Genomic DNA, 14,040 nt, shown 5'->3' on the forward strand with positions numbered 1-14,040 from the left:
AATATAATAATAATACATCATAACATGATAATTAATGTAATGAAAACAATAATGAATAATTCTGTAATGTAAAGACTGCCATTACTATTAAACAAACTGATGTCTAAACATACTGCTTATTTTTGTTTTTAAAGATAAAGTCTAGCTATTCAAACCATATAACTATATGGCAACAATTTGTGATTGACTTTTTATCAAAAGAAAAATATTCTTATATTTATGTCTCTTAAGGAAAGGCAAAATGATCGAGTGAAAAAAATGCTGAAAATTAAAAGTCAGCAAAAGCAACATTTTTATAATCATCTTCACACATAACTTTTGTTTATCTTTCATAAGTATTTTAGCTGATTGTAACACATACTATAATTCAGACCAAACTGATTTAAATCTATTAATATATACACAATGATTTGTTTACCTAAACAATCCTTGATATATCTAATTCATTACAGTGAATGTCCGGAAGTTATATGATTGATATGAAATGACAACCATAGGATTATAAGTGTGCCAGGTTAGGTAAACATGTATTGAGATAAAGAACTGATTTATATCACTGTATCAGATGTCTACATTAAAATTACTTTGTAAGGTAAGGACATGATCCTATCGGTATAAATTAATGTACACATTACTTTTCTTTATGTAGTAATATAGATACAAATAAATGAATATACACGTATATTATAAGTACATATTATTTCATATAGCTAGTGAAAGTCAAGGGAATGAACTCGATTCATTTAGTCGTCACATTGAACTAGACCGTCACGTGCACGTGGTACATTTCTCACTTACTGTCTAGCTTTCTATGTTGGTATAGCTTTCCTTGACGTTTGTTTTAAAGTACATTAAAACATCTCAGAACTTAGTTAAACACATCCGAAAAACAGACGCTTGGGTACAATATTTTTATATTCATTTCATTATTTGCACAGAATATTCAATATTCCGTTTTAACATTACTATATATGATAATATATGCAGGTCCTACCTTGTTTTAGATGATTACGCCCCCTCATTTACTATCCACGAATGAATAGTGAAATAATGGATTGTCTCATATTTCATAGATTTATCGAAAACAAGGTACGACAAAAAAGGTTAATTTAAGTAAATTGGTATAAAAGTAGAAAATTCAATGTCCAGTACAATAAATCAACAAATTCTAAATTCCATAGCCAATCGCCTGTGATGTGATCAAATTGTCGTTATATAGAAAAACGTTTCAGATGATAAAAATGCAACAACATTTTCAAACAAAAAGGTACTTCAACACACTCAAGAAAAATCCGACTATTATATAAAAGCAATGAAGATAATGATAATGATGCAAATGAGACCAATATCTGCCAGAGAAAAAATGACGAAGACTTGAGCAACATGCAAGAGAGAACAGAATGATAAAAAAAAATGATTACAGCAAAGTTATAAAAATCATTAAAGATGTAAAAAAATATAATCAAAACAAGATACAAATTGTATTAAAGAAATGTACAGCCTAACATCGATAATAGCTGACCAATATTTCTGTCCTTTTCAGAAAGGAATCACACTGGAGTCCCCAGCTGATGACTTGATATCGGATATGTTCAGTTATGATAGATAAATTACTAATATTTTTGTCTTTTCAGAAACGGGTTTCCCTTGAGTCCAGCTGTACTTGACATGGGATTTTCCCAGTAAATTTCAAAAACTGTTCTTTTTAGAAATGAATCCCTAGAATCCACTGGTGACTTTGCAGGGATTTGACTACTTATTTGTTGGATAATTGACCATCATTTTTGTTCTGTCATGAAACGAATTACCGAAGAGCACTGCATGGTGACTCGGAATTGACAGTTATTTTCGATTGCTAACCATTTTCTATGTTCTCTTTAAGAATGGTTCACACGAGTGCACGGGTGACATGACATTTGATTTGTCTATAAATTACCAATAATGTTCATTTTTTTCCCCATTTGTGGTGACTTGATTTGGATTATGTCCAGTAACTTGCAATAATTGACCAATATTTTGTCCTTTCCAGGAAGAAATCACACTGGAGTCCCCAGCTTGCTATAAGATATATGTCCAGTTTTCATCGAAAGTGACTAATATGTCTGTGTCTTTAAAAAACAAATCACCAGCTGGTGCTATAATACAGGATATATCCAGTTATGTTTGATAACTGACCAACATGTGTTGTCCTTTTCAAAGATGTAATCCTGAAGTCGAAAGGTGACTGGGATATGCCCAGTAATTTGCGATAGCTTGCCCCAAATTGTTGTCTTTCTAGCAATCGATCTCCCTGGAGTCCACAGTGACTTGACAGGGATATGTCAAGTAAATATTGATAACTGACTAATATGTTTTAGTCTTTTTCAAAAAAGTAATTCTGAAAAAAAGTGACTGGATCTGTTTGATTTTTTTATTACTGACCAATATTTTTTGTCTTTTACAGAAATTGACCACCCTGGAGAACACTGGTGACTTGACATGGGACATGGATATTTTTGGAAACTGACCAATATATGTGTCCTTGGTCACAAACAAATTCATTCCGTAGTCTACTTTTGAGATAAGATGGGATCTGTTCAATACCAGTATGCCATTATATGGTTTGCTTTAGGAGTGACGTTAATAGTTCCCCTTCTTATATTCATTCGGTATAATGTAAACGTTGATAAAACTAAACCAGTCGAAAACTCAAACATTGTTCTTCTTAGTTCGGAAGAGACACTAGGGAAAATAATCACACGCCAGAATAACCTTGGATGGAATATACTAGATGAAGAAACCTGTCAAGCAAAAGATAATTTTGTCCTTAAGAAAATACTCCCTTTGAATGTACCCATATATATTTATAATCCTAATGAAGATGTTCACATATCTCGAATGATCTTTAATTCTGGTACATGGGAAACACCACTGGTTGACAAGGTAGTCGAAGCAATGAAACTTCATCCGGAAGCAGTTTTTATTGACATTGGTGCTAACATAGGAATGTATTCTATGACAATGGCGGCTCTTGGTTATCGCGTCATTGCGGTTGATTGTTATATAGAGAATGTAATGCGGTTGTGTGCCTCCGCAAGAAAAGCAAACGTTACAAACAAGATGTCTATTATTCATAATGGAATTTCAGACAAGCGATCGGTATTAAGATTGATTAAATCAACAGAGCCTAATGTTGGCGGAATGGGAGTAGAACAAATATCGTCAACATTAAATATAACTCACAATTTAACAGCTAATGCCATACTTTTAGATGATTTACTTGAAATTTTCCCCATTAAAAGTGCAATTATAAAAATGGACGTTGAGAAGCATGAAGATGAAATACTAAAAGGAGCCAAAGTATTTTTCGAAAAAGTTAAAGTTGAAACAGTTTTATTGGAATTTCGATTCCATGCGAAAGATAAAACAGGAAAGTTTATAATTGACTTTTTTGATAAATACGGATTAGCACCGGATTTGTCAAAGCTTGTTAATGCTTCTGATTATAGTACATGGCCAGGAGATTTAATTTGGAGCAGGAAAAAATAACAACTTGAACATTTCAATTCATCAACAAATTGTCATTTTCAGATTGTAACAAACTCATTTACTAGTATGTTATATTTGAATATTTATTATTAAGGACAGAATTTTAACAGGAGGCTGAGAGCAAATACAGGAGGTATTGGAAGCATCTGAGGAACGAATAGGGTGGTATCCAAATTCTCGATATTTCATATTTAAAGAAACGAAACTTTCAAAAAGGGCCATTCTGTTTTTCTAGGGCACACACATGATAAATAATGTGCTGAACATGTTGAATTCTGTCAATAGGTATATTATTCTTTAGTAAAATTGTCTATAAATAAAGGCAACAGTAGTATACCGCTGTTCAAAACTCATAAATCCATGGACAAAAAACAAAATCGGGGTAAAAACTAAAACCGAGGAAACGCATTAAATATAAGAGGATATCACTTGATTTTAAATGTGATGTGTCATAATTGTTGACCTTAACTTATTTCATTGTTTGTTTATTGTTAAGCATGACCATCTTTTGTTAATTTGTTTGTTTGAAATAAATATTGGACTGCTGGTTTTATGCCTTTTCATCAGGCATTGTCACCTTTTTATGACGTCACAATAGAAATATCAGAGGAAAGCAAGCAAATTTGACGTCATAATAGTCAAATAGTTTTGACCAATGAACAACTGAAATCAAACGAACCAAACGTTGATTAAATAAAAATAATCAACAGGTCAGGAAAAGGATAAATCGAGTAAGAATTAGAGAAAGCTTGATATCAATTCGATGGTTATTTAATCTTTATATGATAATAAATGAGTTTGTTTGCATGATAGGCTATCCAAATTAACCCGCGCGCGTTCAGTAAGAAACCGAAAAATATCTTTATGCGGAATATAGAACTACAGAGTGAAAAAGAGAAAAATAGGGGGATATGATTAAATTAAGTCCAATCATATGTTTTGTTAACACTTGGAGGTACTTGAAAATAAATGTTGGTGAGGAGAACGGAGGAGGGAGTGAGAGGGAGGGGGGGGGGCTAAAATGTATGTGTCTTTCGAAGGGGACTCAAATGTATTCTTATTTCATAAAAGAGGATCTTCCTATATTTCCTACCTGGTTCCCCCAATGAAAGAAACTATCAGTACGTAGTTATCAGTCACACATAGTCACAATAATTGATTATTGTGATGTGCTGTTAAACAACTGATTTTGATGTTCAGAAACATACATATATTTAAGAGCAATGGTTAATCTCCCTTTGCATAATTAATACGAGATTTATAAAAATAGGAGTTTTTGTCATAACTACACTCTTCTATCCCCGCAATTTCCATTGGAAGAAATTATTCATCTTTTTTTAGCTTGAGCAGTTGAGAGAAAACTATTTGTGTATGCCCACTATTTTTAAGATATTTTTTCATTAAAAAAATAATAATTTCTTTAAGTACTACTATACTTATATTTTTCATTATTTGATCTTACTAAGTAGCTTAAATCTAAACAGTATTATATCGTTCAATCATATGGCATTTACACATCTGAATCAATACGACACAATTAACGAGTATGGTTTTGAGGAATCGACGATAGTCCCTCGGAAGGGGACGATAAATGGCGGACCCGTGTTAAAAGAGAGCCATATCCCTTGCACGTATAAAAAGACACCCATGCAGATTTCGAAAAAAGAGCAGGCATCAGTCACACCCGCAAATTGATAAGAGATTAATATACGTTGCAAGAACTTAAAGGTCACCATTACGAATTGGTTGACCGTTTTTTCCGTGATTGTATTTCTGATCAGGTTCTTTGATATAGGGTTGCTACTCACAACTAGTCTTCTAAATCAAGAGTTCCAATGGTGAAGTTGAAATTATTTCTTCGTACATTTTACGGAAACCATCACGAGTTAGTTGACCGTTATGGAATATCCGTATCACAGATGCTTTCGGATATGTTTCGTATGTCGCAACTACAATCCCGTTCCCCTTTTCATGAGACCTACCAAATTAAACTATTTACCGGGTTTATAATACAATGACAGTCACGAAGGTGCCACATGTGGAGCAGGACCAGTTTACCTTTCCGGAGCACCTGAGATCACCCGCAGTTTTTGGTGGGGTTTGTGTTGCTTAGTTTTTAGTTTACTATGTTTGTGTCTTGCGTACTATTACTTGTCTGTTTTTTTTCTATTTAAGCATGGCGTTGTCAGTTATTTTCTATCTATGAGTTTGAATGTCTCTCTGGTATATTTCGGGGTCTTAAGTCACCAATGGTTTCGCGGTGTAAGATTTTACCATACCAGTTTATAAAAAATTACAAAAATACCGAACCCATAGGTTATGAATTAAAAAGTGGGCATCGGGTAGTCCATAATACTAGACAAAATCAAATGTTCATCTTTCAAGCAATTCAACGAAAAGAAAACGACTATTAAATTTCAGACTTGTTACAAGCATGTTTTGTTAAATATGGTCGGTTAAACCTGATTTTATACCTGGCTGAAAGTCGTAGGATCTGCAAAATTACCCATTTTCTTTTCTATTTCTGATTAAGATAATTTGACTCAGTGTGAATTAGAATAAAGGGTGATCCACATGTAGCAGGAGACGCTTATTATGTCGGAAGAAAGAGTCTCGATTTTGTTTGCAGTTCATTCAATCCTTTCATTTGTTAATTCATAAACGAGATTTAAACATCGGCAAACTATAGTATCTGTTGTCGTGATTGATATGATTTTCCCTCTATTTCTTATTGTAATATATGTTTAAAATTGAATTTCAAATCAACATTGATGTGGTCAACTACTTGTATCAAGACTTAATTTGTAAAAAGGATATGTGGGGCATACGTAAAAAAGTAAAGGTTTTTAATTAATTGATCAGAATTGTCAAAATTCTTCCCTTACCACAGCATGCGCTACATTTTCTAAATACAAAATTTTATTTATAAACAATGGAGTATGACATAAAATAAAAGACAACTTCTGGTCAGCTTATGACATTTCTGTCAATACATTTGAAGATTACTTAGATTTGCCAAACCAATGACACATACACGTGACAGCAGTAATGGTTTACCTTATAATATGGTAAAGCTCACTTGATTATAAACCTGAGTCAGCAGTTAAATATTATACCATGTAGTACATGCAGATTTGAAATGCATTGTCAATTCATTGATAGGTTGTGGTACCAATATTTGTGTGTGAAATGAGTTATGCAGTTATTTGCCAATACTGTGGATTCATTTATTTTCGTGGTTACCAATTTTTGTGTAGAAAGGAAAACTCTTATGTTCGTGGATATGTAACTTCGTGGTTTGGCGAGGTTTGCGTATAAGCCTATAAAAAATTTGTCATTCGTTGCACATTTAATTTCGTGGTTTACCTGTACCCAGGAAATCCACGAAAATTGGAATCCAACGAATAATAATGAATCAACAGTATTGTCTTTTCGTCTTGTTTCGATTTTTATTTGACATTGTTATTTTCTCTTTGACTTATGAGTTTTGGTTGTCCCTTGTTAAATTGCTCCTGTTAGATAAATGAACTATGATCATTAACTATAATTGAAGTATGAGTTATATAACTTTCCAATTGTCAACTTCCTGTTTCACAGCAGTATTATATAATGTAGTTGCCCCATAGGACAACGTTAACATATATAAGTTGATACGTTAGATTCCTGAATGTCCACGTTGTACGGTCGTCATTTACTCTACAACCGTTTCATAGTGATATTTCGATAAGACTTTGTCGATACTACAATGAAACTTATATTATACGTCGAAAAGTTTTGACATGCGAATTCTTGCTGAAGAACATATCATATAATTACATCGTAAAGCCTTTTGAAAACACTCATAGGCTAAGTTTTTATCTCCTGACAATTCCACACATACTCCAAGTACTGTTAATAAATCAGATGATCTGGTGGAGCCTTTGGCACATTCTTCTTTTACTGATGCGTTTAAATCACATAAAGCCTGTTGTTTATTGCGAACCTTATTAAGATGATGATAGCATAGAAATCTAAGACAGTGAGACATTACAATGGGCGATATACTAATTGGACTATCTTTCACCTCAAGCTGTAGTTCTGCTGGAATCAACGATGAGTGTTGCAAGTACCTAACATCTCTTACAATCGCTATCTTCATTTTTTCAACCAATGTCATTTTGGAATGTACATTTTGCCTGTAACGGTCTATAAGTTCTTCACTATAGGTATTTAATATAGGCACCATATTTGGTGAAGATCTTGATAGAACATAATCGATCAGTTTGAGTGTTACACTGAACTGTCCTGTGCCATAATAAAAGGAAGCATATAACAACCAACCCGATACAGCATCTGTCTTGCTACAGTCTTGTAAATGTTTATGATAAAGTTTGTACATTTTATGTATCATGGTTGGTATTGGTAGAAGTTGCACTGCTAATTGACCGTAAATAGCGTGTTCCTGTTTACATACATCAATAATAAACGAGGTCGATTCTGACTTAATTAAAGATGTAGTTAGTGCCATTACTTTATAGCACTCTCTAAAGTCATTCACCGTCTTAATTCCATAAATCCTGTAGTATAAGAAGTCAAGCTTCATGAACGAAGATTCTTTCTTTGTACTTATTAAAACAGAGCTAGGCGGAAATAAATTCCTCGTCAATCTATCGATTCCGCCAACTTGTATGGTGTTTAGCACACGTAGTAGCATTTTATTGTTATCTTGGGTGATCTTTTCTAGGAACATGTTGTGTTCAGGTATAAAATAATTTGGACAGTAACAGTTTTTAACCCATGATGTTAATTTGTCTAAGCAGAGGAAAAAACAAGTAAACAATTTAGGTATTTGAAATGTGTCAATATCCACTTCCTCAGAGACCCAGAATAAAGCCGTCTTCATAAAGTAAGAACACAATAAATCTTTGACATTAGAATTTGTGTTAACGATACGCTTTAAGGTTATTTTGAGAAGAGCGTAACATAGTAATTGTGTAAAATTAAACGAATGTACAAGTTGTTTTTCTGCCACAGAAAAAGACACTCTCCATAATATATTAGAATCTGACATATGTTTAGGTCCTATAGGTACTAGCAAACATCCGTATTGTTTAATTTTGTCAATCACAAAATTGGAGGGCCATTGCCTTCGATAACGCATTGTCCATGAAATTGCACTGTAAGGTAAATATTTACTCCGTAGGCAAAATGCAACATCCTCAATTTGATGTGTAAATGACAGACAAGGACCGTGTGTTACAAGGTGATAATGTGGATTTTGTTTCCTGAGACCATTTAGGAATTCATCAACTGATAAATATAAACCGTGTGATGTACTTTCAAAGCTTTCAGGTGATATATTGTGAGTTTTTCCATCCCCTGCGGCTATTAATTTCAGTCTTGTAAATCCAGGATGATTCCTATCTGTCTCCATAACGAATACGGAATGTTGAATAAGGTATATATCCTGCACTTTTGTTTTGACATGTTTAGTATCTCTTACATTCCGGATGACGTCTGCTTCATTGAGAACATACATTATATCTACGTCACTTCCTGGCAAATCTATTCCTTCTGCCAAACTTCCACTCGATATTTGTGTGTTACCATTAAATGCATTATAAATCATATCCAGGATAATAAATAGTCTTTGTCTGGTACGTACATCTATTTCAGTACCAACTGTCTTTACTAAAAGTTCGAATAAGTTTTTTTCTTTTGATTCATTTTCAGGCCAGAGAGAGTGTTCTAAAACATGTAAAATACATTTATTTATTGATTCATCTTAAAACTGTTTACTGACGTCCGTACAAATAACGTAATATTGCGTATATCCCAAACCAAATATAATTAATGGCAGTTCACATCGGCCTAGTATAAATTGGCATAAAGATATGAAATATATCGACCAGACGATAAATTTCGTTGTTATAAAATGTTACAGATTGTAGAAAAATGTTGTCTGCATCAAGCAAACATTGTATAAGCATGATATATTAGCACGTTTTTAAATATTTGGTTTGCCTTTTCAAAGTGAAAACTTTATTATTATGATTACAATATATTATAATATATCAAACCGTATATGTATCAATACGTTGAAGGAATTGTCCCATTAACAAATCTTACATATTTTTTTTATTGCAGTACTGCCTACAGATAATCTGAGAATTGTTGATTACGGAGCATCTAAATGCTTCTCTTGTTTTATTTATGGTGTGAGTTTCTCAGTTTTTTGTTAACTTTATAGTATTTTATGAACTCGTTATTTCATTCTGTTGTCCATGTAAAAATATTATTGCTAACGACACAACTATCCACCAGAGACTAAATAACGTATATGCTAGCAACATTTATTTAAGAATTGAATGCTTCTTTTTGTAACTTTATTGGGGTGTAAAAGCGTTGACCGAAGTACATTTTGTATGAAGCACAGAACCGATTCATTCTAAAAATGTGCGCACGGTTAACGCTTTTACAACCCTATGAAGTTACAAAAAGAAGCATTCAATACTTATAATTACATTTTTCAGCTAGGATCATGAAATCACAATTTACATCAAGTTTTTATTTAATTTACCTGTGCACTTTATTATGGGACTTCGTGTCATCATGAATATAAAGTTTTATTGTGTAATGCAACTGCTTAAGGAAGAACACATGATGTGCAGTTAGCCAATCAGAATAACGTTTTATAATGAAAATTACATCTAATGTAATTATTTCAATTTATGCTACATCCTGATCTAGCTCAAACCCGTAGTTGTCTATTTTGTTTTCAAATGTATAAAACCTCATCAATTGATTACCTCTATTACAGTCTGTACAATTCTGTAAGTATTCCAGATATTTATTTGAAGATTTGTCAGGATATCTAAGGTTTAGTATCCACTGTTCAAGTGTTTTCCTTCTATGGAGGCAATCATTATACGTTCGTTCAAACTGTTGGATTGTCAATCCGAAAATATCGTTTGAGATAAACATCCCTCCGTCTTCTGATTGGTAAATTGATGGAGTGTATTTGCGCCTTCCACGGTATGGAAAGTGTTTAACCCCATATTTTTCCAAGTATGTAATTTTTCTCATTCCATAAACATTTTCATTGTCGTCATTTTCTTGGGTTTTGCTATTTTTGTCCATGATGAATCTAAATATAAAAATCATGAAATGCATTAAATAAGCCTACAGACATTAACATTAGTCTATTCATAGTGTACCATCATTGTTGGAAATCTAATGTCGTAAACTGTTGTTAACTTACTTGTGTTTCATCAATGAAACAGCTGACAATTATCAAATGAAACATTGCATGCATTATGCCCAACGTTTTTTAGTGTTGGAAAGTATAAGATGTAAATAAAACCTTTCAAACGGTTTAATGTAAAGAGATTTAGCGTCATGCTATCCTTTAGGTCGCTGTAAAGCTTGAAAAAATGTAAAGATTTGGAATAAAGCATACTGTCTGTTAATATGATATCACTGAACGATTAACAAACATGTAAGTCATCAAACAACGATAACCACATGAAACAAGACTTCTGGATTTGAGATAGAAAATGACTGGGATTAACAAATTAAACTTAGTATTTGTGTAATGCATGTGTATATTTATAGAAAGAGAATCATCCATAGATCTGATTTTTAATCGTTATAATGGTGAAATTTAATCTCTTTTTCGGGTAACTATGGCAACAATCTGCATTTTTTTATACAAAATATTGCAAAAAAGGGGGATGAACATGTCCCAAAAGTCTCCAAAATTTGGTCCAAAGGAAAATTTCAGTCAATTACAGTGATTCCTTTCCTGAAACCATAGACATATATCTATCAACAGGTCCACAAAAAATCATTTGCATTTCTGCTTGTTTTTCCATAAAATTGAATTGAAAAGATCGAGCGTCAAATCTTAGTTGATAAACACTACAATAATTTATGGACCCATGGGCGGTACGGATAGAAAAATACGGACTGTCAAACAGAAAAATGGCCTATGAAACACGGTAAAAACAATCTAAATGTCCATAAAAACCCACTAAGAAGGCTATACTATTCTTCAATTATATAAAAATCAATTTCATTATCTTTCATATTTAAAATATCACCATGTTCATAATGCGAACCTAAACTTCTAACTGTGTATTACTACCTTAGAGTTACAGACATGTATAAAAACATAGCTTAGCTATTAGCTGGGTACTTGATATAAATTATGTGTCTTATATCTCAATTTCACTTGCCCTTTGAAGGCAGCCGCTCATTGAAGTTGAAACGAAAAAAGAGGAAATTTTCATGATAAACGAATAGTCAGGTACATGACCAGATCGTATCTGTTTCTGTTTGTTTTTAAAACAAGAGATGAAAGGAGATGGGGACCTACGTATGTAAGTGTTATACGCTTGTATAAAAACACATTAAATGAAATTCAAACATAACTGAATGAATCATAATTCGATACCTCACTCCAATTTTTATTCATTTCTTGAAGGTAAAGTGTAAGAGTATAATGAATTTTGATGTGCACATATCAGCTGGTTATGTAAGACACGTTTGTTTAAAATTTTATTCACATTCAAAGTTTACAAGCCAATCCTTTTAAAATGAAAGAAAACACTTTATGTTGAAAGTGTTAACTCAATATTCTGAACATGCAAGTTTGTAATTTAAAGTTTCGGAAATTAATCTGAAAGATGAAATTTTAAAGGGATAATATTCTTGATTCTGAAATTGAAAGACACATTGTATAGTAATCTTAGCAAATTGCAATTCTTTATGTAAAATTCTACGACACAACGTTGATTGTATGACAAGATATAATTATTATATAAGATGTCTTATTGAGTTAAAATCATCAAAGATGTTGTACACAGACATCACAGAAATATAATAAAAGCTTGAAACTACTAAATAGTTAAAATTGAGAATGGAATAGGGGAATGTGTCAAAGAGACAACAACCCGACCATAGATCAGACAACAGCCGAAGACCACCAATGGGTCTTCAATGCAGCGAGAAACTCACGCACCCAGAGTCGTTCTTCAGCTGGCCCCTTAACAAATAAGTATATTAGTTCAATGATAATGATCGTCATACTCTGAATTATACACAAGAAACTAAAATTAAAAAGCATACAAGACCAACAAAGGCCAGATGTAGTCGTTTAAGGAAGCTGAAACAAATTCCTGGTAAACTAATTTTCAAGTACTTGACGTCCAGATCTTATCTGCTATTGTTTGCTTTCAGACAATGAGATGGGAAGCTTGATTAAAATCACTTGTGTGTATGAACTGTAACGGAAATTGAAACTCAACTCTCCACTGACTCATACTCGGAAACCTCGCTCGTTTATTCTTATAAATAAATTTCTTGGTTGGCAAATGTAAAGACACAAATGAGCTTTGGCTTCTTTTTTGTCTTTTGATACCTGATACATTTCATCCTAATACCAATACAAGTAGTCTATGTGAGACACTTGATAGTAGTTTTTTGTACCTTAAAAGTACACTTAACTATCTAAAATCGTAACTATACAAATGTAGAGATTTGGTATGTTTGTCAATTAAAGAAATACACAAACAGCAAAGCCTTTGGAAGGGGATCCATTTCAGGTATCTAAATCCTCATTTGCTCCATCGAGATGAGCAATAAGAATATGAAAACAAAGACATGTAAAGGTCTAACTATTGTCTTAATCTACACCTTAGTGTGTGGGCAATGACATAATCCTGATATCCGTCATGATAATGAAAAGGACAATACGATTTACCAAAATGGAATCTGACTTTACTTTTTACCCATATATTCGACACCTCTGTAGAAAAGAAACCCAATAAATATTTCATACTTTAAAGGAATATAAAAATACAAAATTGACTGTATGCAAGGCAACAATGATCACCTACGTCAGGGTCTTCAACAAACGAGACAAACAGTATATTTTGAGACAATTTAAAAGGAAAATATGATTTGATCAGAATACTGTTAAGTACACCTGATGACGCTTACAGTGTACGTCCGTCCTATGCAAATAACAAAAAAGTAGTAAATGCGTGGTTCAGTAGCAGGGACCAAAACTTCACAAAACATGATCGAAATAAACCGTAAAAGGTAGAAGGGGAATGCATTTTGCAGAGCCTACAAAATATACAATTACTTGTCTTCAATAAACCATATATCTCACGACGTTTACTATTTTCACCTTAATAGTGACATGCGATTTATGATCGACACATTACATCACACTAGAGTATCCCTGATATGTCAAAACTAAGCAAATTTACATACTTCTTAACCCTGACCTTATGAAAAATTATGCCATTTTTGTGCATAAAATTTGATATCTGGACAACTTTTCCCACGGTATTTAGTTTGTAACCCACATTTGTTTTTTCTCATCCGAATTATCATGTTTGAACAGCGGTATACTACTGTTGCCCTTAATTAATGCAATTAAAAACTTACATTTTCTTCAGTAGAGGATCATTGACAGTAGTAACATCATGCTTCCTTTACCACCTCTATCATTTATTGAAAAAG

The 14,040-nt window shown here is 32.8% G+C and overlaps 1 protein-coding gene across 1 annotated transcript; it reads right to left on the bottom strand.

Moving 5' to 3' along the window:
- Nucleotides 1-6,489: 6,489 nt before the first annotated feature.
- Nucleotides 6,490-14,040, bottom strand: LOC143054211 (uncharacterized). The gene is made up of 3 exons (XM_076227135.1): nt 13,966-14,040; nt 10,317-10,654; nt 6,490-9,255 (listed from the first exon to the last, which is right to left on the bottom strand). The coding sequence occupies exons 2-3, from the start codon at nt 10,645-10,647 to the stop codon at nt 7,286-7,288; spliced, it is 2,301 nt and encodes a 766-aa protein (XP_076083250.1). The 5' UTR covers nt 10,648-10,654; nt 13,966-14,040; the 3' UTR covers nt 6,490-7,285.

This window comes from Mytilus galloprovincialis, chromosome 12 (assembly GCF_965363235.1).
Source record: "Mytilus galloprovincialis chromosome 12, xbMytGall1.hap1.1, whole genome shotgun sequence".
In the NCBI taxonomy this organism is placed as follows: Eukaryota; Metazoa; Mollusca; class Bivalvia; order Mytilida; family Mytilidae; genus Mytilus; species Mytilus galloprovincialis.

What these genes read in the sequence shown, in the direction of transcription:
- LOC143054211 (XM_076227135.1), bottom strand. Translation starts at nt 10,647, where the DNA reads ATGGACAAAAATAGCAAAACCCAAGAAAATGACGACAATGAAAATGTT. An exon ending in TTGTACAGACTGTAATAGAG is followed by an intron (nt 9,256 to 10,316) that starts GTAATCAATTGA and finishes TACATGTTTTAG; the next exon opens with AACACTCTCTCTGGCCTGAA.